Source organism: Amphimedon queenslandica, unplaced genomic scaffold, assembly GCF_000090795.2.
Source record: "Amphimedon queenslandica unplaced genomic scaffold, v1.1 AMPQUscaffold_13355, whole genome shotgun sequence".
In the NCBI taxonomy this organism is placed as follows: Eukaryota; Metazoa; Porifera; class Demospongiae; order Haplosclerida; family Niphatidae; genus Amphimedon; species Amphimedon queenslandica.
In genome coordinates, this window is record NW_003546409.1 from 96,122 (window position 1) to 120,349 (window position 24,228).

The 24,228-nt window shown below is 35.8% G+C and overlaps 6 protein-coding genes and 1 long non-coding RNA gene across 14 annotated transcripts in view; 3 read left to right on the forward strand and 4 right to left on the reverse strand.

Annotated features, from left to right (window-relative positions):
- The window catches only part of LOC100632708 (protein ABHD16A-like), a 4,686-nt gene extending 1,999 nt beyond the window's left edge, over positions 1-2,687 (forward strand). The window contains exons 6-17 of the mRNA XM_003387259.3: positions 16-87; positions 141-248; positions 506-569; positions 631-680; positions 851-962; positions 1,010-1,062; positions 1,105-1,168; positions 1,446-1,563; positions 1,610-1,669; positions 1,738-1,814; positions 1,945-2,090; positions 2,466-2,687. Of these exons, the coding sequence (XP_003387307.3) occupies positions 16-87; positions 141-248; positions 506-569; positions 631-680; positions 851-962; positions 1,010-1,062; positions 1,105-1,168; positions 1,446-1,563; positions 1,610-1,669; positions 1,738-1,814; positions 1,945-2,090; positions 2,466-2,567 (1,026 nt within the window). The 3' untranslated portion in view covers positions 2,568-2,687. The remainder of the gene's footprint in view (positions 1-15; positions 88-140; positions 249-505; positions 570-630; positions 681-850; positions 963-1,009; positions 1,063-1,104; positions 1,169-1,445; positions 1,564-1,609; positions 1,670-1,737; positions 1,815-1,944; positions 2,091-2,465) is intronic.
- An 881-nt stretch (positions 2,688-3,568) lies between these two features.
- LOC100635233 (WD repeat-containing and planar cell polarity effector protein fritz homolog) lies at positions 3,569-22,690 on the reverse strand. Of its 6 annotated transcripts, none has more exons than XM_019997742.1 (19): positions 22,532-22,690; positions 22,418-22,471; positions 22,321-22,365; positions 21,880-21,950; positions 21,762-21,821; positions 21,132-21,249; positions 20,890-21,055; positions 12,849-13,025; positions 12,002-12,067; positions 11,716-11,900; positions 11,598-11,668; positions 11,496-11,546; positions 11,237-11,412; positions 10,811-11,015; positions 10,628-10,742; positions 10,347-10,528; positions 4,513-4,597; positions 4,168-4,424; positions 3,569-3,722 (listed from the first exon to the last, which is right to left on the reverse strand). In XM_019997742.1, the coding sequence occupies exons 1-19, from the start codon at positions 22,596-22,598 to the stop codon at positions 3,639-3,641; spliced, it is 2,235 nt and encodes a 744-aa protein (XP_019853301.1). In that variant the 5' UTR covers positions 22,599-22,690; the 3' UTR covers positions 3,569-3,638. The 6 variants fall into 6 exon arrangements, with proteins under 6 accessions (XP_019853301.1, XP_019853300.1, XP_019853304.1 ...); XM_019997741.1 differs by lacking the exons at positions 4,168-4,424; positions 4,513-4,597 and adding exons at positions 9,839-10,095; positions 10,187-10,271 and having other exon boundaries at positions 3,570-3,722; XM_019997743.1 differs by lacking the exons at positions 3,569-3,722; positions 4,168-4,424; positions 4,513-4,597 and adding exons at positions 9,165-9,289; positions 9,839-10,095; positions 10,187-10,271 and having other exon boundaries at positions 22,418-22,468.
- Positions 6,833-7,286, forward strand: LOC109582793 (uncharacterized). Its single transcript, XR_002185222.1, has 2 exons — positions 6,833-6,961; positions 7,010-7,286. It is a non-coding gene; the product is annotated as an uncharacterized LOC109582793 (long non-coding RNA).
- Positions 7,485-8,429, reverse strand: LOC109582792 (fibrinogen C domain-containing protein 1-like). 2 transcript variants are annotated; one of them, XM_019997749.1, is made up of 3 exons: positions 8,264-8,429; positions 8,133-8,221; positions 7,485-8,089 (listed from the first exon to the last, which is right to left on the reverse strand). In XM_019997749.1, the coding sequence occupies exons 1-3, from the start codon at positions 8,412-8,414 to the stop codon at positions 7,535-7,537; spliced, it is 795 nt and encodes a 264-aa protein (XP_019853308.1). In that variant the 5' UTR covers positions 8,415-8,429; the 3' UTR covers positions 7,485-7,534. The 2 variants fall into 2 exon arrangements, with proteins under 2 accessions (XP_019853308.1, XP_019853307.1); XM_019997748.1 differs by having other exon boundaries at positions 8,133-8,429.
- On the reverse strand, positions 15,734-16,698 carry LOC109582791 (fibrinogen-like protein A). The gene is made up of 3 exons (XM_019997747.1): positions 16,469-16,698; positions 16,338-16,426; positions 15,734-16,294 (listed from the first exon to the last, which is right to left on the reverse strand). Exons 1-3 carry the CDS (start codon positions 16,695-16,697, stop codon positions 15,749-15,751), a joined length of 864 nt encoding a protein of 287 aa, XP_019853306.1. The 5' UTR covers position 16,698; the 3' UTR covers positions 15,734-15,748.
- Positions 17,028-18,028, forward strand: LOC109582790 (fibrinogen C domain-containing protein 1-A-like). The gene is made up of 3 exons (XM_019997746.1): positions 17,028-17,276; positions 17,319-17,401; positions 17,445-18,028. The coding sequence occupies exons 1-3, from the start codon at positions 17,048-17,050 to the stop codon at positions 17,994-17,996; spliced, it is 864 nt and encodes a 287-aa protein (XP_019853305.1). The 5' UTR covers positions 17,028-17,047; the 3' UTR covers positions 17,997-18,028.
- Positions 22,691-22,718: 28 nt separating the features above from the next.
- The window catches only part of LOC100632834 (solute carrier family 35 member F6-like), a 2,618-nt gene continuing 1,108 nt past the window's right edge, over positions 22,719-24,228 (reverse strand). Inside the window, exons 3-4 of one of the 2 annotated variants that reach the window (XM_003387260.3) lie at positions 23,272-24,191; positions 22,719-22,922 (exon numbers count right to left, since the gene is read on the reverse strand). In XM_003387260.3, coding sequence (XP_003387308.1) covers positions 22,793-22,922; positions 23,272-24,191 — 1,050 coding nt within the window. In that variant the 3' untranslated portion in view covers positions 22,719-22,792. Of the gene's footprint in view, positions 22,923-22,947; positions 24,192-24,228 lie in introns of those variants that run through there. The other variant, XM_011406228.2, reaches the window with a different exon arrangement.

A 24,228-nucleotide genomic window follows, 5' to 3' on the forward strand; every position in this document is an offset into this window, starting at 1 on the left:
CTCTCTCTCTCTCTCTCTCTCTCTCTCTCTCTCTCTCTCTTTCCAGAGACTCCTCTTTCTGAAGGACGTGCTAAGCTGCGTAAGAAGGTAAATATGTTGTCATCATAAATTGAGATTATATTGAAATGTATTATTATTAGTACAACGCTAATCGTGCCAAGCTCTTGTCTGTGGACGGTAACTGTATTGATAGTGTGTTTATTGACAGGAGGGGATCACCTGATGCTAACGCTAAGGGAAACAAACTGGTAATAATATACTAATAATATACTAATAATGATAGTAGTGTTATACTAATAATATACTAATAATAATAGTAGTGTTATACTAATAATATACCAATAACAATAGTAATTTATACTTTTTATTATTATCATTATACATGTACTAATAATATACTAATAATATACTATTAATAATATACTAATAATATACTAATATTTTACTAATAATATACAAGCATTATACATTTATACGTGGATATTGCCACTCTTTCTATCACCAGGTTATCTGTTGTGAAGGTAATGCTGCTTATTACGAGGTGGGGCTCCCTGAAATACCACTGATGGGTTAGTTAGTAAATGCTAATTATATGCGTGCATGCATGGATGCGTGTGTTTATATTTGCAGCTGGGTTTTCTGTGCTGGGTTGGAATCATCCTGGTTTCGCCGAAAGCACGGTAAGAGATTCTTGAAATTTGTATAATTTTATACATGTATTTTTTTTTAATTTCGAAAAGATATGTTTTTTAGTGGATTTAGAAACTTATAGTCCTTGAAATTTTGAGCTGTTCATTACTTCACTCCCTTTCCTTCTTCTCCTTTCTCCTTTTCTCTCTTGTTCCCCCAGGGCCTTCCGTTCCCCGATCAAGAGTTTCACGCAATTGACGTCGTCATTCGCTACGCTGTCACTAGACTTGGTTTCGAATTTAGCAATATCATCATCCTTGCATGGTCTATAGGTTAGGCCACACCCATGACCCCACCCACTAATTAAATTCATTTCTAGGAGGTTACACAGCATCTTGTGCTGCAATGAGTTACCCCGATATAGGGGGTGTGGTTAGTTATTAAGATTTATAAGTGTCTTAAATTTTTTACAAGATTTTAGATGCAACTTTTGATGAGTTGTTTCCGCTAGCTAAACAACGCATTAGTCCAATTTTTGGTACGTCCCGTATACATGTACAATGTACATGTACCTAGGGCTCTGATAAAAATGGAGATTTCTCTTTTTAAAGTTGTTTGACAAAATACCTTGTACTAGTAGCCCCATGGTCTTTGGCCAGATTTGTAGCAACTTTAAAAATTCATAAAAAATCCAATTTTGATTTAAATCACTTCAAACTTTCTACAAAATTTAAGAACGTGTATATGTATCAGAAAAAAATTATAAGAATGTTGAATTCTCTCCTCGTGTTGCATTCCTTTTTTCAACTTTTTAGAGAGTTTTACCCGTGGTATGGTGGATGAATACTACAATCTAAACATAGCCCAACAGATCAAGCACTATAGTGGTCCGCTCCTTGTCGTTAGGAGGGAACTAGACGAAATGATGTCAATGTAAGATTGGATGGGTGGGGCCTGATTTAAATCATCATTTCCATAGAAACAGTGATGTAGCTACTAACAGGGCAAACTACTTGCTAGTCCAGATTCTACAGTCAAGGTAAAGTTGTATATAACTTTTAATAGCAGGTGCTAGTATAGAGGATATCGCCATTTTTTTCTCCTTAGGTATCCTAATTTAGTTTCTGCTGAGGCTTTAAGAGAGCTTTGGAATTGGTTGAAATGTGTCAGCGAAAGTTATAGAAGTACATGGAGAAGTGACAGCAATTTTTGACATCTCTTCCTCCCTCTCTCTTTCTCTCTCTCTGTCTCTCTCTCTCCCTCTCTCCCCTTCTCTCTCTCTCTTCTTTTACATCTACTATTTTCTTCTAATAGATCAGTTAATAGCCGATGCTGGTGTTAATTCCAGCCAGTGTAAAGCTAAAATTGTAAATTATATGTCTGTACATGGTAGTGACTACCCTTGGCTTATTGGAGATGGAATGACTGAAAGAGAAAAAATACAACTGATCCTTTTCCTGGTATTTATCTACAAAAAAGAGCAATATTTATTTATTTAGATACACAGCCAATTATATTCAGGTCTGATTCAAAATGTTGTCCAAAATTAAAGACTCAATCCTGATATCAGTACTGGTACAGTCCTGTTGGCTATCATTGCTCAATCATGAAAGTCAGTCTGACCTGATCCAGTGTTGATCCAGTGTACTGTGACTGACTCCATGATTGTATCAGGACTGATTGCCCAAAATCCATGATCCATGTCTGATATCAGGCCTGATTTTTAGTCTGAATCAGGCCTGGTTTCAGTCTGAATCAGGCCTGATCAACATGATTATATTTGGCTGTGTAGAGTATCATTATTTTTGTCATAATTATTGTTACTTTTTTTATAGGCCACACAGTATATGTTGAATCATCGCTCCACTCACTGTCAGCCTTTACCTGTCGATTATCTGTTTTATATTCCGGATAAGAAAGGAAATCTCCGAGAATAGTGGCCCCGTCTCGAACTTCTTACTGTCTAATTATTATTGTTTAGTTATTATTGTTCTTAATTTATTGTTATTATTTTATTATTGATGATAATTAAGATCTACGACTCCAATTTGTCTTCAGAAACCCACCATCCACTAAATAGTCTATTAGTGGATGGTGGGCTTTATTATTGAGTTCTATTTCAGGAAACAGTAGTAACCAATACTAACCACAAACTTCACAAAGTTGCTTTTTCAATAGTGGGCCTTAATAGATTTGTGGGCTTGACAATTTGACATACAGTACTGTAACTGTATTATTAAGGCCTGCTGTGCATCAAAATAATGGAGAAGTTGGATATTATCAAGGAAGACAGCAGCTCTGAGAAAGATTTATTCGATCCCAAACAGTCCCAGAACAATACCAGGAAAAAGAAGCACTGCCTCCTCGCCCTATTCACAGGAGCAGTTCTCAGTCTGTTACTCTACCTTGCACTAGTGCCAATAGGACTTAAGGTAAGAGATAAACAAGAGAAGATAACAGCTCTCCCTGCTGAGACCAGCTCAAATGCATCACTGTTGATACTCACAGAAATACAAGGGTTGTGGTTTTCAAGAGTCAACTTGGAACCAATTCCCGCCCAACAATTATCTTCAAATTTCTCTCTGGCTCTCTTTCTGACATACAACAAAGAATTGGTATCAGAAACTCCTGAGCATCTGAGAAACAGGGAAGATGTTTTGACTTGTGATCTGACATTTCTAGGCTGTAGTTTTGTTATAGACGAAATCCATGTCCATTATTATTTGCTGTTCGATGGGAACGACGAAGACTTGCCAGCTGGTGGGATAGTTTTAAATGTTGAGTTAAAAGGAAGGAAGACTTGGTATTATCTTTTTTGTATTCTATCTATTCCAATTTTTACAATTATTTGTATTATTTTGATTGTTTCATTCTGTTGTTTTAAAAATAAGAATTAAAAAATAGAGGAAAAAAGAATGAAAATTGAATTATTCATTTAGAGAAAAAATTAAAAAAAAAGAATATAAAAATTGACTTATTAATGACTGATGAGTGATGATTAAAAATATTTAAAAATATCCAAAATTTATCACATTCACTGCTTCTCCTTTAGCAGATGTCCAAGGGACAGCACCACCAGCTGCTCCAGTTTTCTAATGAACACAAAAATGGAGCATTCAAAAAGTATGTGTGCATGTAGTCTATGCTATCATAAAATGGCCATAACTCGTAAAATTAAAGTCGGAATCAGTTCAAACTTTCTACACAGCATAAGTACATCAATATGTATCAGAAAATGTAATAAAAATTGGAAGTGATTTTGGAGCCATTTTTTGGAAAAAACCATGGGCTATAGCTTTGGGTATTTTTCAGATTTTGGCTCATTTTAAAAATTGCCCATAACTCAAAAAATTTAAGTCAGAATCAGTTCAAACTTTCTATGTAGCATAAGTACATCAATATGTATCAGAAAATGTAATCAAAATTGGGGGTGATTTCAGAGCCATTTTTCGGAAAAACCATGGGCTATAGCCTTGGGTATTTTTCAAAACTTTGCAGCACTTTTACTGCAGAGCTAAGCAGTAAATTTGTACTGACTTTGCTTGATGAGCTTGAGGAACTCTCCGTGGATGAGGTGAGCTTCCCTCTTCTCTTTTCTCCTCCTCTGTCAGATTCCGTAGAGCTCTCAAGTATAATCCTTCCTTCCTTTTCTGGTGACTCAGCCAGCACTGAAGGATTGAGTATAACCCTGTCATTATCAGTAATGATTGGATTATATTTAGAGGGCAAAGTTTTAGGCAACGCCCCCTTGCTACTGTCACTGCTTTCGCTTAGCTTCTTTCGTCTTTCCTTTTCTAAAAAAATAGAAGCAACAGAATAATTAAAATGAAGCTGGCAACTTTTATTTATTGCAATTTGTGATACATTAATAATATTATGTACCTCTATTTGCCAGAATTTCTGCCTTTTTTAATGACAGCTCAGCCAGTGTTGTCTCATTATGTAACTGAGCAGTATGATGCAACTCCTTGAATAAAAATTTAAAAAAACCAAATTTCTTTTACTCTTTCTTTCCCTCCCTCTTTCTTTTTGGTTTTTAATAAATCTCTAGAGGACAGTTCAACAGCTAAGCTGAAAGCTTTCTGGAAACGAGAGCTCCTGAGAAGTTGAAAGAAGAATCTCCTGGCCAGTAGGTGAACTGGAGCCCGGTATTCATTTAGTATTGACTGAGAGAGGCCACTGGCAAAGAAACTACCAAGAGCTGATTCCATTAGCTCTGGAATAAAGAGAGAAAGAGAGAGAGAGAGTAGCAAAAGATTGAGAGAGAATGAGATGAGAAGAATTGTGATTTGTGAGAGATCATACCTTCATTTTCAGTTGAAGGATTAAGTGTCAGTAAGTGATCCATAAAGAGGCTGAGACAGTTGAAGCAATTCTGAGGACTCAATTCCCAATTTAAAGACAATATCAACTCAACACACTACAGAAAACAACAACAATAACAACAACAACAATAATAACAATAATAATAATAAACAAAACGTCCTCCTACCTGATGCAATTGCTTGTGTCTCAGATACTCCATCATTAATTCACAAACTGTCAGTCTTCCTTTGCTGTATATAAAACAAGACAGAGAGAGAGATAGAGGGAGAGGGGGGAGGGAGAGAGAGAGAAACAGTTTGACGGGAGAGAGAAGGAAGGCGGAAGTGTATTAATAATTGTTATAGTAAAGTATAATTTAAAATTTACAATTGTATTGATTGAAGACATATTGTTCACAATTCTTGATAATTAACAATTAAGCCATTCCCAGCAAATAAATCTTACTAAGAACATACCTGATCTTACAAGAAATCATAAGCCGAAGTAAGATAAGGTTATGACATTATAATGGCTTAATTGTTAATTATCAAGAATTGTGAACAATATGTCTTCAATCAACACAATTGTAAATTTTAAATTATATTTCACTATAACAATTAATACACTTCCACTTTCCTTCTCTCCCGTCAAACTGTCTCCTCTCTCTCTCGTTCCATGTTATTCACAGGCTGAACTAACACAAACTCAATAGCAGCTTATAAAGAGGAGAGACAGAGAGAACCAAGAGGGACAGCTTTAGAAGGAAGCATAATTATACCAGTTGTACTAGTAGTATCTACATTGACTGGAAATTGAACATGCATGACCAGTTGGAGCACATGTTAAATCACTAAACATGCACATACAATATACTGGTACATCATAATAAGAGCAAGTACGATAATGAAAGGTAAACTCATTAGAGAAACTTTGAGGGTTAAAACATCACACGTTACAATTAAAATATTCTAACCCTTTAAGTTTAATTAGGACCATATTGGTGTGTTCTCCTGCGGCCATTGATGACCACCGTAGACCATTAATTGTCCTTTAAATCGCACCACCAGACAACCAGTAGGTCCTGCTGTGGGTTGGTACACATGTGGCGGTCTATCTGATGATCGGGAAGACCTTTAACATCCAGTTCAAAAGCCCTAAAATAATATGAAGTTAATGACAAGTTGTACGAACAGAAGCATATCAAATATATTTTTTATTATCCATACACTATCATATATATTCATCTTAGATTAGATTAGAGATCACATAGCATTGAGGAAATGTCTTTTAGTTTGAAAAATATTCGCTCCACAAGGAATGAGAACGAAATTAAACTCCAAAAGAATATATCCACTATACTCTGTACGCATTCAGTGAATGATTCAATGAAACTGCAACTCTCTGCGAGTCAATTAGTTCCCAGATGGTTGAAGCTTTAATAAACTTGATAATCTTCATTGAAAACGGGTGTGGTCACAATGAAATAAAAATGGCGGCTATCCAAACGGGAAACGCTTCAGCTTGCAAGTCACTGAGGTCAGCAAGATAAGACTGTACTGCTATCCAAATGCAGCAAGGAAGGTTAAGAAAACAGATATGCCATGTTTTTTATTGATGTGACTAACTCTGATCAAGTAAATGTCAGTAACTCAGTCCAGGGGTGTAGCTGAGGTAGGGCCTGAGGGGGCCTGGGCCCTACCATCAAAGTGCCCTTATAATTATATTCATAACCCAAAAGGTTATATTCATTGTTCTTACAATAACAAAAGGGGATGGCTGATAACCACAGCTCTTTTAAAGCTATATACAATGATAATTTCACTCTGATTTTGCTCAGCTTGCAGGAAAATGCCTCCATTTTGTTACGTAAAAAGGTGTGACCAAAATCGCGGCGCGCTTCGCACGCCATTTTTTTCCTTGCCCTACCATCACCCAAGGTCCAGCTACGCCCCTGACTCAGTCTGTATATACCTCAGAGACTGCACTTGGAGCACTACAAATAGCAAGAAGCCAAAAAACTACATTGGTAGAGTTGCCTATCTAGCTATATCTTTTGTGTAATGACTGCTTGTAGCTATCTTTAAGCTTGATAAGTGCTATAAGCAAGGTACTAACTTTCACTGCTCCAGAGATTACAAAAGGTACATCATCAAGAACTGCATGATACATCAAGTTCTGAGCTGCTTAGTCCACAAGCACACTGAATCATGCATGAGTATTGTTAATCTGTCAAGATCTATTGTATATATGTACGGTACATTGAATTGCTTGCTAAGGCTCGCCCCTTCAATGTTTTACATTCGTCTAGTTATATTTATTTCATGAATTGTTTTGTTGTTGAATCAACTGCAGGCCAAGCAAATGTGGGCAGGTGTTCTATTATTATTATTATATTCATTGTTATTAATGTAAGTGAATGGATGGATAATGAGATAATGATTTTTTGATATGAGTGCATGTGTATAAGAGAGGTAATGATATAATTAGAAATAAAATGTTTATTAATAATCTCTACAAGGTATGACAGACTGTAATATTGAAATGAGATAATAATATATCAGCACAATGTAAACACACTTATGTGTGTGGGGGACAGTATTTAATTGTTACGACGAGTTTTCATCTCTGAGAACTTGAGGCTAATGTGTGCCCTTTTCCAACTCCACCACACAATTCCTTTATAATCATTAGTTGCAGTATTAAAATAATGACCATTAAGATTTGAAGAAGCACATTTTTTATACCACCAGGCACCCTTGCGATAGTAGGCACAGTTACGATTTGGCCTGAAATCATTATCATTATCTCTTGTAGTGAATTTCATTCCATTATGTTGGATGATCAGACTATCCCCAGCAGTACCAGAGTATCCTCCTACTGTTAGTATATATTCAGTACTACCATCACTAACACTGAATGTAGAGTAACTAGCAAAACTTGTGTTCCCCTCAAAGTCTTCCAGGTCCACTCTTAGTGTGTTTGATCCTTCTTTAGTAAGACGATGAATCTTGCTCAATCCTAACCAAAACTCACCAGTAAGGTTACCAAATCCATTCTCATAGTCAGTCCAGTTCCTATAGAAATCAACAGATCCATCTTGTCTCCTCTGAAATACAGTCCATCCACCACCATCAGTCTCCATATCACAGTATACCTGTGATCCAATAGTGTATAATTATAAAATACTTTTAACTAACTTCAAATGGAGTCCCTCCATCAGGATTAACAGTATAAACACCACTTGTAGTATTACCATCCTCAAACAAGCTCTTACAGTCACTGATATCTATAATACAAGAATTAAACACTTCTACTATTATTGCAGTACCTTTTGGACATGACTTTGGGTATACATTAGGACAAAGAATATATTGTCTTTTGCCAGTTTCTTGGATAGAAAAAGCCTCTCCTAAGTTACTGCTGTTGCAGCATGTCCTTGTATACAGTGATGGTTCATGTTCATATCCAGTACTAGCCATACAATAAGATCCTTCTCCTTCATCAATGGTAACTATTAAACACAGCAACAACAACATAAAGATGAACATCTTTGACATTTTATTAGACTGTACATGAACTTGACAAGGACTAGAATTTAAAGTAGAACACAGCTTCTGTTACTGTTTATGAGCCAAATTTATAATTTTTTAATGTTACACTGCCCACACTCTTAATTAGCTTTTGATTGTCTGAAATTGTACATTGCCCTGCCCATTAAAACTCTTAATTGATTCCTTATAAGATTTAGTGAGGGCAGTGTGACACTGTATCCAAGAAATAAAAAATTTGGCAATTTATTAAGAAATTCAATAAAAAATCCAAATGTAAATAGTAGTCATAAACAGACAGCTTTAAATTCTAGTCCTTGTTAAACTCGTGTACAGTCTAGTTAAATGTCAAAGATGTTTATCTTTATGTTGTTGTTGCTGTGTTTAATAGTTACCATTGATGAAGGAGAAGGATCTTTTTGTATGGCTGATTGTACTGGATATAAACATGAACCATCACTGTATATAAGGACATGCTGTAACAGCAGTAACTTAGGACAGACTATTCGTATGAGAGAAGGAAGAGTAAAGACTATCATGTTATGTCCTAATGTAAGGCCACAAGCCTGTCCACCACTAGGTAAATAAACTAATAGTTAAAACATTAATAATATAATAAAAAATAAAAATTAGAGGGAAAAAAAGAATAAAAAATTGAATTATTCATTTTGAGAAAAAAGAATATAAAAATTGAATTATTAATGACTGATGATTAAAAATATTTAAAAATATCCAAAATTTATCACATTCACTGCCTCTCCTTTAGTAGAAGTCCAAGGGACAGCACCACCAGCTGCTCCAGTTTTCTAATGAACACAAAAATGGAATATTTAATAAAGTATGTGTGCATGTAGTCAATGCAATCTGTTTTGTAAAATGGCCGTAACTTGAAAAGTTAATTTTTGAAAAATACCCAAGGCTATAGCCTATAGCCTTGGGAAATTTTCAGATTTTGGCCCGTTTTTTTAAATTGCCGTAACTCGAAAAATTGAAGTCGGAATCAGTTCAAACTTTCTACACAGCATAAGGACATCAATATGTATCAAAAAATGTAATAAAAATTGGGAGTGATTTTGGAGCCATTTTTTGGAAAAAACCATGGGCTATATATAGCCTTGGGTATTTTCAGATTTTGGTTCATTTTTTTAAATGGCCATAACTCAAAAAATTGAAGTCGGAATCAGCTCAAACTTTCTACATAGCATAAGTACATCAATATGTATCAGAAAATGTAATAAAAATTGGGAGTGATTTGGGAGCCATTTTTTGGAAAAAACCATGGGCTACAGCCTTGGGTATTTTGCAAAACTTTGCAGCACTTTTACTGCAGAGCTAAGTAGTAAATTTGCACTGACTTTGCTTGATGTGCTTGAGGAACTCTCCGTGGATGAGGTCAGCTTCCCTTTTCTCTTTTCTCCTCCTCTTTCAGATTCTGTAGAACTCTCAAGTATAATTCTTCCTTCCTTTTCTGGTGACTCAGCCAGCACTGAAGGATTGAGTATAACCCTGTCATTATCAGTAATGATTAGATTATATTTAGAGGGTAAGGTTTTAGGCAACGCCCCCTTGCTGCTGTCACTGCTTTCGCTTAGCTTCTTTCGTCTTTCCTTTTCTAAAAAATAGAAGCAACAAAACTATAAAATGAAGCTGCAGTTTAAAATATAATTTTCATTCATTGCAGGTTTGTAATAATTATATTATACCTCTATTTGTTAGTATTTCTGCCTTTTTCAGTGACAGCTCAGCCAGTGTTGTCTCATTATGTAATTGAGCAGTATGATGCAACTCCTTTAATAAAAAGAAAAGTAAACTAAATTTCTTTACTCTTTCTTTCCCTCTCTCTTTCTCTTTGGCTTTTTTTACCATAAATAAATCTCTAGAAGACAGTTCAACTGCTAAGCTGAAAGCTTTTTGGAAACGAGAGCTTCTAAGAAGTTGAAAGAAGAATCTCCTGGCCATTAGGTGAACTGGAGCCCGGTATTCATTTAGTATTGACTGAGAGAGGCCACTGGCAAAGAAACTACCAAGAGCTGATTCCATTAGCTCTGGAATAAAGAAAGAGAGAGAGAGAGAGGAGAGTGAAGGGGGGAGTAGAAATAAGATAAAGAAGAGAATGAGATGAGAAGAACCATGAGGGCTCACACCTTCATTTTCAGTTGAAGGATTGAGTGTCAGTAAGTGATCCATAAAGAGACTGAGACAGTTGAAGCAATTCTGAGGACTCAATTCCCAATTTAAAGACAATATCAACTCAACACACTACAGAAAACAACAAAAAAACAACAACAACAACAACAACAATAATAATAAACATAACATCCTCCTACCTGATGCAATTGCTTGTGTCTCAGATACTCCATCATTAATTCACAAACTGTCAGTTTTCCTTTGCTGTATACTCCCAGCTCTATCCTCATTAGTACTATAGGACCTTGGGAAAACACCATCGCAAAGTTGTCATAGCAACCGCTGTGCCCCTCCCCCTCTCTGGAGACTGACGCCCACCCTGCATGTTCTAATTGTACAGGAACCCTGAAATAAAAATACATTAATCATAAAATATATAAATTATAAATTAATAAATTAGTTACTAATAGTAGTTATTAATAGCAGTTATTACTATTCATTTATGTTTATTAATAGTTATTAATTTTTTGTACATATCGATCCTTATGCTATGTAAAAATTTTGAGTTACTTCCGACAAAAAACTTTCGAGTTACGGCCATTTTAAAAAATAGTAATAAAACTCACAAGCAGTGAGATCCAATCTGCAGTAGAGGTGTGGTACTAATATCAGTCACTACGTCACTAGTGAGTAGGAAGGAGAGAGGGTTTAGGGCACAATCAAGACACTGTATCTCGCCACGACTACCACAAACAAAAACAATAGCTCCAGCTGGGTGCCATGAGATATGAGATATGGATAACTAAAAGAAAGAGAGAGAGAGAGGAGAAAGATTTAAGAGAGCATTTAAATTAACATAAGAAGGAAGTTACTCGAATTTCTTACAAAATAAGATTTTGCTTTCTTCACTTGATCTCTCTTTATATCAAACATTATCTAAAAATATTTTTTAAAAATAATTTAAAACTATCAAACATAATGAGTTACAATCAATCCAGATTCACATCCAGCTGCTAGTAAGCTTTCGTCGTTATTAGGTGAGCAGACTTTAACTTGTGCTGTGAAAAGAGAGAGTTCAAAAAAAGAGAGGAGAGAATTTTAAAACCTTCGCTGCAAAACGTATTCTCAATAGAGTAAAGCGACGAAGATTGTCGGACATTTTTTCTATCGCTGCAATCAATGAGAGAGACTTCATATTCAAATGATTTGGCTCCATCACTAGCAGCTGCCACTGACTCATCATCAGGCAATGACTGACCAAAAGCGTACAGTGTCTGACCACTAGTCTTACTAGAGGAGAGGGAGAAAAAGGAAGAGAAAGAGGGAGAGAGAGAGGGGAAGAGAGTGAAAAAAGAGATAATTACTCAAAATTAAATCTAGTTTTGCTGTACCTAAAGAACACTGCGGTTGGTTGACATTTTGTTTGTAGTTTAGTAAGAATTTCAGCCTTTCCATTACTACAAAGAACAAATAGCTAATGACTTATAAATTAGACTAATTGTTATCAACATATGTTTTCAATCAATAAAATAGTAAATTTCAAATTATACTTTACTATAACACCTGCACCTTCCTTCTCTCCCCCGTCAAACTGTCTCTTCTCTCTCTTTCTATCTTAATTGTTTCATGTTATTCACAGGCTGAACTAACACAAACTCAATGGGAGCTTATAAAGAGGAGAAACAGTGAGAACCAAAAGGGACAGCTTTAGAAGGAAGCATAATTATAATAATTAATATTAATTTCCATTACTACAAGGAACACATGAATAATGACATTAATGGCTTAATTGTTAATTATCAAAAATTGTGAACAATATGTCTTCAATTAATACAATTGTAAATTTGAAATTATACTTTACTATAACAATTATTAATACACTTCCGCCTTCCTTCTCTCTCCCGTCAAACTGTCTCTCTCTCTCTCCCTCTCCCCCTCTCCCTCTATCTCTCTCTCTGTCTTGTTTCATGTTATTCACAGGCTGAACAAACACAAACTCAATGGCAGCTTATAAAGAGGAGAGACAGAGAGAACCAAGAGCCAGTTGTACTAGTAGTATCTACATTGACTGGAATTGAACATGCATGACCAGTTAAAGTAAAAATTAATGTTAAATCACAACCACATACATTACTGGTACATCATAATAAGAGCAAGTACGATAATGAAAGGTAAACTCATTAAAGAAACTTTGAGTTATGGTTAAAACATCACATGTTACAATTAAGATATTCTAACCCTTTCAGTTTAATCAGGACCATATTGGTGTGTTCTCCTGCCGCCATTGATGACCATCGTAGACCACTGTCCTGTAAATCGCACCACCAGACGACCAGTAGATCTTGCTGTGGGTTGGTACACATGTGACGGTCTATCTGATGATCGGGAAGACCTTTCACATCAAGTTCAAAAGCCCTAAAATAATATGAAGTTAATGACAAGTTGTACGAACAGAAGTATACCAAATATATTTTATTATCCATACACTATCATATATATTCATCTTAGATTAGACTAGAGATCACATAGCATTGAGGAAATGTTTTTTAGTTTGAAAAATATTCGCTCGACAAGGAATGCATGAGAACGAAATTAAACTCCAAAAGAATATACCCACTATACTCTAAACACACTCAATAAATAATTTAATGAAACTGTGACTCTGTGAGCCAATTAGTTCCCAGATGGTTGCAGCTGCATTTTTTAATGCAAGATTTGAATCAGTCTTTAAATTATATTTATTTCATGAGTCATTTTGTTGTTGAATCGACTGCAGGCCAAGCAAATGTGGGCAGGTGTCTATTATTATTCATTGTTATTAATGTAAGTGAATGCATGAATAATGAGATAATGATTTTTTGATATGAGTGTGCATAGAAGAGATAATGATATAATTAGAAATAAAATGTTTATTAATCACTACAAGGTATGACAGACTGAGATAATGACATAATAATATATCAGCACAATGTAAACACACTTATGTGTGTGGGGGACAGTATTTAATTGTTACGACGAGTTTTCATCTCTGTGAACTTGAGAGTAGTGTATCCTTTCCAATCACGCCAAGAAATTCCTTGAACAATATTAATAGCAGTATTAAAATAGTAACCATTAAGATTTGAACGAATGCAGTTTTTATACCACCAGGCACCAGTGCCAGACTGAGCACAGTTACCTCCTGACCATACATCATTATCATTATCTCTTGTACTGAATCTCCTTCCATTATGATAAGCCAGACTATCCCCAGCAGTACCAGAGTATCCTCCTACTGTTAGTATATATTCAGTACTACCATCACCAACACTGAATGTAGAGTAGGTAGCATAAGCTGTGTTCCCCTCAAAGTCTCCCAGGTCCACTCTTAGTGTGTTTGATCCTTCTTTAGTAAGACGATGAATCTTGCTCAATCCTAACCAAAACTCACCAGTAAGGTTACCAAATCCGCTCTCGTAGTCAGTCCAGTTCCTATAGAAATCAACAGATCCATCTTGTCTCCTCTGAAATACAGTCCATCCACCACCATCAGTCTCCATATCACAGTATACCTGTGATCCAGTAGTGTATAATTATAAATTACTTTTAACTAACTTCAAATGGAGTCCCTCCATCAGGATTAACAGTATAAACACCACTTATATCAAAACCAGCCTCAAACAAGCTCTTACAGCCTCTATTATCTACAATCAGGGGCGTAGCTGGACCTTGGGTGACGGTAGGGCAAGGAAACAAAATGGCACGCGAAGCGCGCCGCAATTTTGGCCACACCCTTTTTACGTAACAAAATGGAGGCATTTTCCTGCAAGCTGAGCAAAATCAGAGTGAAAATATCATTGTATATAGCTTTAAAAGAGCTGTGGTTATCAGCCATCCCCTTTTGAACAATGAATATAACCTTTTATGTTATGAATATAATTATAAGGCCACTTTGATGGTAGGGCCCAGGCCCCCTCAGGCCCTACCTCAGCTACGCCCCTGTCTACAATAAGTATATCATAAACTATTCCAGTTATATACAGTACCTGATGGACAATACTTTGGTCGTACTTTAGGACATAGAATATATCTTGTTATACCAATTCCTCTAATGGTAAAAGTCTGCCCTAAGTTACTAATGATACAGCATACTCTTAGATACAATGATGGTTCCTGTTTATATCCAGTACAATCAGCCATACAATAAGATCCTTCTCCTTCATCAATGGCAGCTATTAAACACAGGAAAAACAAACATCTTTGACATTTTACCAGACTGTGCATGACTTTGACAAGGACTAGAATTTAAAGTAGAACACAGCTTCTGTTACTGTTTATGAGCCAAATTTATATCTTTAAATGTTACACTGCCCACACTCTTAATTAGCTTTTGATTGTCTAAAATTGTACATTGCCCTGCCCATTAAAACTCTTAATTGATTCCTTATAAGATCAAGTGAGGGCAGTGTGACACTGTATCCAAGAAATAAAAAATGTAAAAATTTATTGGGAAATTCAATAAAAAATGCAAATGTAAACAGTAGCTGTAAACAGATAGCTTTAAATTCCAGTCCTTGTTAAATTCACATACAGTCTAGTAAAATGTCAAAGATGTTCATCTTTATGTTGTTGTTGCTGTGTTTAATAGTTACCATTGATGAAGGAGACAGATCTTATCCACAAGGAATGAGAATGAAATTAAACTCCAATAGAATACCCACTATGTATATACTCTGTACGCATTCAGTGAATGATTCAATGAAACTGCAACTCTCTGCGAGTCAATTAGTCCCCAAATGGTTAGAGCTGCATTTTTAAAATGAGCCAGTTTTTTTACTCATATTCATTTAATGAGTCATTTGTTTGTAATCAACAGTAGGCCAAGCAAGTATGGACTGGTAGTGCACTGTTTCTATTAGACTATTATTAATTTATTATTATTATTCATTGTTATAATGTATGTAATGAATACAAGGATAATGAGATAATGGTTTGTTGACATGGGCGTATACAGGAGAGGTAATGATATAATTACAAATGAAATGTTAATTTATTAATGAAATAATAATCACTACAAGGTATGACAGACTGTAATATTGAAATGACATAATAATATATCAGCACAATGTAAACACACTTATGTGTGTGGGGGACAGTATTTAATTGTTACGACGAGTTTTCATCTCTGTGAACGAGAGAGTAGTGTTTTGCCATCCATTCCATGTGATTCCTAAAATATTGTCAGTAGAAGTATTGAAATAACGACCATTAAGATTTGATAAAACACATGCATTATACCACCAACCACCAGCATGGAAACGGGTACAGTCATTTATCAACCATCTATCATTATCATTATCTCTTGTACTGAATCGCAATCCATTATGCCACCACAGACTATCCGTAGCAGTACCAGAGTATCCTCCTACTGTTAGTATATATTCAGTACTACCATCACTAACACTGAATGTAGAGTAGTTAGCATATCTTGTGTCATTATCAAAGTCTTCCAGGTCCACTCTTAGTGTGTTTGATCCTTCTTTAGTAAGACGATGAATCTTGCTCAATCCTAACCAAAACTCACCAGTTAGGTCACCAAATCCGTTCTCGTAGTCAGTCCAGTTCCTATAGAAATCAACAGATCCATCTTGTCTCCTCTGAAATACAGTCCATCCACCACCATCAGTCTCCATATCACAGTATACCTGTGATCCAATAGTGTATAATTATAAATTACTTTTAACTAACTTCAAATGGAGTCCCTCCATCAGGATTAACAGTATAAACACCACTAGTAGTATTACCATCCTCAAACAAGCTCTTACAGTCACTGATATCTATAATATAAGAATAAAACACTTCTACTATTATTGCAGTACCTTTTGGACAAGACTTTGGGTATACATTAGGACAGAAAATATATTGTGTTATGCCAGTTTCTTGGATAGAAAAAGCCTGTCCTAAGTTACTGCTGTTACAGCATGTCCTTATATACAGTGATGGTTCATGTTTATATCCAGTACTAGCCATACAATAAGATCCTTCTCCTTCATCAATGGTAACTATTAAACACAGCAACAACAACATAAAGATGAACATCTTTGACATTTTACTAGACTGTACGTGAGTTGAACAAGGACTGGAATTTAAAGCAAAACTGGGCTTCTGTTACTGTTTATAAGCCAACTTTATGTTTTGATTATGTCAAACTGCCCACACTCTTAATTAGCTTTTGGTTGTCTAGAAAATTAGACATTTGCCCTGCCCATTAATATTTTATTAAAACTATTAATTGATTATAAGATCAAGTGAGGGCAGTGTGAGATTGTATCCAAGAAATAAAAAATGTGGCAATTTATTAGGAAATTCAATAACAAATCCTAACGCAAACAGTAGCCGTAAAAAGGTAGTTTAATTTATATTCCAGCCCTTGTCAAACTCACGTACAGTCTAGTAAAATGTCAAAGATGTTCATCTTTATGTTGTTGTTGCTGTGTTTAATAGTTACCATTGATGAAGGAGAAGGATCTTATTGTATGGCTAGTACTGGATATAAACATGAACCATCACTGTATATAAGGACATGCTGTATCATTAGTAACTTAGGACAGGCTTTTTCTATCCAAGAAACTGGCATAACACAATATATTTTCTGTCCTAATGAATACCCAAAGTCTTGTCCAAAAGGTACTGCAATAATAGTAGAAGTGTTTAATTCTTGCATTATAGGTGATTGTAAGAGCTTGTTTGAGGATGGTATTACTACTAGTGGTGTTTATACTATTAATCCTGATGGAGGGACTCCATTTGAAGTTGGTTAAAAGTGATTTATAATTATACACTATTGGATCACAGGTATACTGTGATATGGAGACTGACGGTGGTGGATGGACTGTATTTCAGAGGAGACAAGATGGATCTGTTGATTTCTATAGGAACTGGACTGACTACGAGAACGGATTTGGTAACCTTACTGGTGAGTTTTGGTTAGGACTGAGCAAGATTCATCGTCTTACTAAAGAAGGATCAAACACACTAAGAGTGGACCTGGGAGACTTTGAGGGGAACACAAGTTATGCTAACTACTCTACATTTAATGTTGGTAACAGTAGTACTGCATATATACTAACAGTAGAAGACTATGCTGGTATTGCTGGGGATAGCATGAGGCGTCATAACAGAATGAAGTTCACTACAAGAGATAATGATAATGATCGCAGGCCAGATGATAACTGTGCTCAGGCCTATATTGGTGCCTGGTGGTATAATAATTGCTATCGTTCAAATCTTAATGGACTTTATTTCAATACTTCAACTAATAATACTGAAGGAATTGTTTGGGTCAATTGGACAAATGGACACAGTACTCTCAAGTTCACAGAGATGAAAACTCGTTCTAACAATTAAATACTGTCCCCCACACACATAAGTGTGTTTACATTGTGATGATATATTATTATGTCATTTCAATATTACAGTCTGTCATACCTTGTAGTAATTATTAATAATTATTTGAAGTATGTCTACAAGTATTGCCTGCAGCAAGGACATGCCCAAATAAACCAATCAATAATTAGCCATATAGCTTGAAATTTTCATGGAATGTAAATTTTGTGGTTTTCGTGGTTTTGGGGCTTCCCACAAAATTAAAACCCACAAAATCATTGAAGTGCCATCCCCTTAAAGGCCACGTAAACTGTCAACCACAAAAATTGAACCACAAAAATTGAACCACGAATTGCCCCACTATAGGAGCAAACCACGAAAATTTAGACCCACAAAAATTTCAAGCTATAGGGTACTATATAAATAATAATTCATAGACACAACAAGTCCACATCAACAATTTAGCATCAGCCTCACCCTCACCTGTGAAACTGTCAATAAAATGAGAGTGGCCAAAATGCATATAATCCTTATTATTTCAATGTTATAAGTATTTGGCACTAAATATATAAATCATACAGTAACTATTAAAGACTAGTAAACAATACTACATCATAAGTTGTTATAACTACAGAATCAGTTAAGAGGCCTAATGTGAACAATTACTGTGTAACTAAGAAATAAAAAATGTGGCAAGGAATTTAATAAAAATTTTGAATGTAAACAGTAACAGTGTACAGGTAGCTTTGAATTCCAGTCCCTGTTACAGTTGATTAAAATGTCAAAGATGTCCATCTTTATGTTGTTGTTGCTGTGTTTAATAGTTACCATTGATGAAGGAGAAGGATCTTATTGTATGGCTGATTGTACTGGATATAAACATGAACCATCACTGTATCTAAGAGTATGCTGTATCATTAGTAACTTAGGACAGACTATTTGTATGAGAGAAGGAATAATGAAGATTGTCATGATATGTCCTGATGCAAGGCCACAAGCCTGTCCACCAGTAAGTGATTGTAAGAGCTTGTTTGAGGATGGTAATACTACTAGTGGTGTTTATACTATTAATCCTGATGGAGGGACTCCATTTGAAGTTAGTTAAAAGTAATTTATAATTATACACTATTGGATCACAGGTATACTGTGATATGGAGACTGATGGTGGTGGATGGACTGTATTTCAGAGGAGACAAGATGGATCTGTTGATTTCTATAGAAACTGGACTGACTATGAGAATGGATTTGGTAACCTTACTGGTGAGTTTTGGTTAGGATTGAGCAAGATTCATCATCTTACTAAAGAAGGATCAAACACACTAAGAGTGGACCTGAGAGACTTTGAGGGGAACACAAGTTTTGCTAACTACTCTACATTTAATGTTAGTGATGGTAGTACTGAATATATACTAACAGTAGGAGGATACTCTGGTACTGCTGGGGATAGTCTGGAGTATCATAATGGAAGGAGATTCAGTACAAGAGATAATGATAATGATATATGGGCAAATCCCGGCAATTGTGCTCAGTACTACACTGGTGCCTGGTGGTATGGTCACTGCTATCATTCAAATCTTAATGGTCTTTATTTTCACACTGTAACTGAACATGGACGAGGAGTTACCTGGCGGGATTGGAAAGGATTCATCAGTCTCTCGTTCACAGAGATGAAAACTCGTCGTAACAATTAAATACTGTCCCCCACACACATAAGTGTGTTTACATTGTGATGATATATTATTATGTCATTTTACCTTGTAGTGATTATTAACAATTATTGAAATATGTTGGCAGTTATATATATAGTTATATATATTATATATATCATAATTATGACATCATCCTCTGATGTGGTCGGGTTTATATTTTTGTATATAAACCTGCCATTCAGAAATGCTGTCATCATTATGAAATATATCTTATATAACATACTAGAACTGGTCAATATACAAAAGATATAGACCTTTGGTGGGTGTCCTCAGATGTGATATAGCCCTCGGGCCTGCGGCCCTTGGGCTATATCACATCCTTGGACACCCACCTCAGGTCTATATTTTTGTATATAGACCTGTTTAGTATGATATATATTATACAAATATGTTGGCAGTTATATATATTTTTATATATCGCGTCCTGTTGCATGCCCACATTTATTGATGAATAATTTTAAAATGATTTAGTCTAAATGTAATAACATTTAAGGAATATGGTAGTACTGCTTTGCATTTTGATCCTTCCTTAAAATTTGTCCCTCAGCATGCTTTGTGGGAAAGAAATCCTGCTTATATATGTACATATATGTAAATGTAATAAAATTAGAGGAATACGGTAGTATTGTGTTGCATTTTGATCTTTCCTTCAAATTTTTCCTAATACATGCATGTCCTTATGTTGAGCTGATTCCAATCAAAGTTAGATTTTAAAAGTAATTTCTAAAGTTGCTCCAAATGACATACTGTATAGCCGGAAAATTTGGCGGTCTAAAAATTTGGCGGTTTTGCATCAAATTGCCTAAATATAATATTGGCGGTCTCTTAATTTGGCGGTTTACTATCTTGCCTTTTCTTTAAGCACTCTCAGCTTCTCTTGAAGCTGCTCCTTGCCAGTCCTTGCCCACAGTCTTGACTGAAATAGTGAGAAATACTCAGAAATACTGTCATTTTTTAGTATCATGTGCTCATGACGGGATCCGCCCATCATTGCAATTATTATTGGCGGATATAATATTGGCGGTTTTATTTTGAACCGCCAATCCGCCAAATTTAATTCTCTGCCAAATTTTCCGGCTATACAGTATACTATATTGTCAACTCATGAAATATGTTGTTTAGTGTTTACCTCGCTTAGCATGCTTTGTGAGAAATACTACATGTACATGTACATTTACATTACATGTACATGTGTGGTTGATTACTTCAGATCTATTGTTCCAAGTTTCTCTATTCTTTTCTTGAGTTTGTCGTGCGAGAGAGTAATGGCCGTCGGTGAATCAGTAGTACTCAACCTCCTACAAGGACTGAAGTAATGAACCTTGCTTCCATCATTGTAGAGTATTACTAGTGACCCTGACAATATGAGAGCTAGGGAGAGAAGGGAAAGAGGGAGAGAAAAAAGAGGGGAGAAAATAATATAAAAATGTATGAAGTACTATTGTACCTCTGTTAATTTTTCCATTTAGTTTCTGGATGATTGATCGATCTATGATTATGCTCTCTATGTCCCCACAATGTTTAGCAACAGTAAAGACGATTATAGTGCCGCTATCAAGAAGTATCTATAGGAAAAAATCACAAGATTATTAATACTCTCATTATCTAGGTATGCACATAGTGGTTATGTATTATAGTGCAGTAGGGTATTTCGTCAAAAATCGCTAGGAGAAAATTCTTCATTTTTATGATTTCTTTTGCTGCGTAAACATGTACTTATGTTGCATTAAAAGTTTGAAATCATTCCGACCAAAATTGAATTTCTTACGAATTTTTAAAAGCTGCTTCAAAATTGGGCCAAATTCCCTGTACTATAGTACAGGGATTTTGGCAAAATTTCAGCAAAAATGAAAAGTAGAGAATTCTCCAATTTTATAATTTTTTCTGATACACATACATGTTTTTATGTTGTGCAGAAAGTTTGAGATGATTCCGATCAAAGTTGGATTTTTTTACAAATTTTAAAAGTTGCTCCAAAGTTCAACAAAATTACCAAGTGCAAGGATTTTCCATTATATTACAAGTTTGACGATTAATAATGACACGAATACTGTAATGACTTCCTCTGGCTACTTACCACAAGATGTCGAAGTGTTTTCCATTGGACTGTCACAATTTTTTCAGATACAAGCATCTCCTATACAAAAATAATTCAGTACATTGTACAATACATTATCACACCATGTAATACAAACCTCAACTTCTCTTAGTGTGTCACGAAGCTTCATCGGCTTGTGGTTGGTAAGATACCATGAAATACCTCGTCCTATTAATAAATATAATCTTGACAAACCACAGTAGTCACATACAAATACATGTACTATTATTATTGTCAAGAGTGTCCAACGGCCATCTCGCCTGCTACAAGTGTGTGGATTTCTAGGAACTTAGGAAGGAAGTCACATTCAGGATACTTCTGTATATTATCAATGATAATGTTGTTATAACAACACATCTGTATAAACATTGATTGAAAACTACTGAAGTATGCGGAACCGTGACTTACTTAGTACTGACTTCCTAGAAATCCACACACTTGCAGCAGGCCTCAATAGGGACATTGGATACTCTCTTTAGGTATTATTTACTCTTGTTATTGTTAATGTTGTTATTATTTATTATTATTCACTAAGTACCTTCTGACCAATATCGTCTACATGACTCCACATCAACTTTAGCACCTGAGAAAAATAATGTTTTTTATTTATTTATAAATTTTATTTAATGTCCTACTTGCTCCTGTACTCTTTGGCTGATAAGAATGAACGGAAATATTGTGACCTACTGCTTATATTAGAGACAGAAAGGAGTATCATAATAAAAGAGTGCAATTGTATATAGTTTTACCAGAAGAGAGAGAAGGAGAGAGTGGCTGTAGTGTCCAGAAGTGAAGATGAGACAGAATACTAGCCATTTTTACATTGATTTAATCAAGAGTAGATAAGGACCTTATCTATCCACTCTTGATTCATCAATCACTCCCACGTTTCTGCAAAAATGAGCCACACCCTCAGAATTTCTGTTAACAACTCCGTTCATGTCAGGATTTTATTAAACAAAAAACGATAATAGCGATTACGATAAGGTAACACAAACAAGAAAGTGTGATCAGTCTTCTTTTGTTGCTCGAATTACTTCCTTCTCTTGCACATGTTTCTTCAATAGCGGCGCGCCTTCCTCTGCCTCTTTCCCAGGCTCCGTCTGTATGCTCACCTCGTCGTCAATGGTTTCATTGCCCCTGGGGGAAAACAAAAAATAATCAATAGTAATTGAAAGTCAAAATGATCTTTTAACAAAAAATAACGATAGAGACTGAAAGATAGTAATTATTGTTAAACAGGGACTCCAACAATATCAAAATACTTGAGAGGAAACAGAAAGGGGGGAGGTTATACTATTATTTATTATGTGGCTACTATAACTGCACAAGCAAATGAAAACTCTCTTTTCTCTAGTAGTCTTTAGTATTAGAACCAATAAAATTGGGTAGCCTTTTTTTGTGCTCATATTCTGCTGAGTCATCTCCCAACAAAGGCTTTTTCTCGTCATCCTGTATATTTCCCCCAATTCTTCCTTTCATTGGGTACCTGTGGCGAACTTTATCCAAAGCGTAACGGAACAGTGGCATCAGAATGATATCGTAATAGATACAGGTGCCAATAAAGAGGACAAAGTAGCCGACAGGCTGGAGTGCCTGGAAAGCCTGCCATTTAATACCAAGAGAGAAAGCCCAGATAAAGATAGTACGGACACTATCTAAAACCATTCTTGTCGTAGCGTTCATGGTACTTGTGACCGTCAATCCGGCAAAGTTAAAGAAGCTGATACTAATGACGGTACCAATGGAAGCAAACAGGAGCTGCCAGTTGTTTCCAAGCATGTAAAAGGCATCGACGGCATCTTCAAAACGTGTTGTCTGCTGCCAAATGTCCCTGGTCTGCGGAAGATGCCATGGTATGAAGTACATTGGGATCATCGCTATGCACAAGACGGAGAAACCGAAAATCCCTTCCCAGCCGACAGCTTGAAGTGGAGGGACTTTGTACTTCTTGATGAGTTTCTCTTCGATGGTCATCTGGACAGCTGTTATGACTTGAGCGAGGACGATGAGTAGATCACCAGCCAACGAATAATGAGAAGCACTTTGAGACTCGTGGCTAAAAATAGTATCGCCCACGCCGACTAAAATCAGCCCCAGGAGGACAAAAAGCATCCCGAACCAGTGATGTATTTTTAACCTCGTCCCCAGAAAAGCAACAGAGAGGAGGCCAGTGAAAATAATGACGCTTCCTCGAAGCATCTGGAAACTTGACGCAAAAGTCCAAGTGAGTCCCACGTACATGGTGGATGTACCAAGGAGATCGCACATGGCCGGGATCGCCCAGACTATGGGTATGAATTTCTGGGGCCCGAAAATGGACATGTCTTTCTTCCGGCAGTTCCTGTAGAAGAACCAAATCTTAAAGACAAAGATGCACATCATTTCACCAAGAAACATCTCAGCAGCCTGGGGGGAGGGAGAGAGAGAGAGAGAGAGAGAGAGA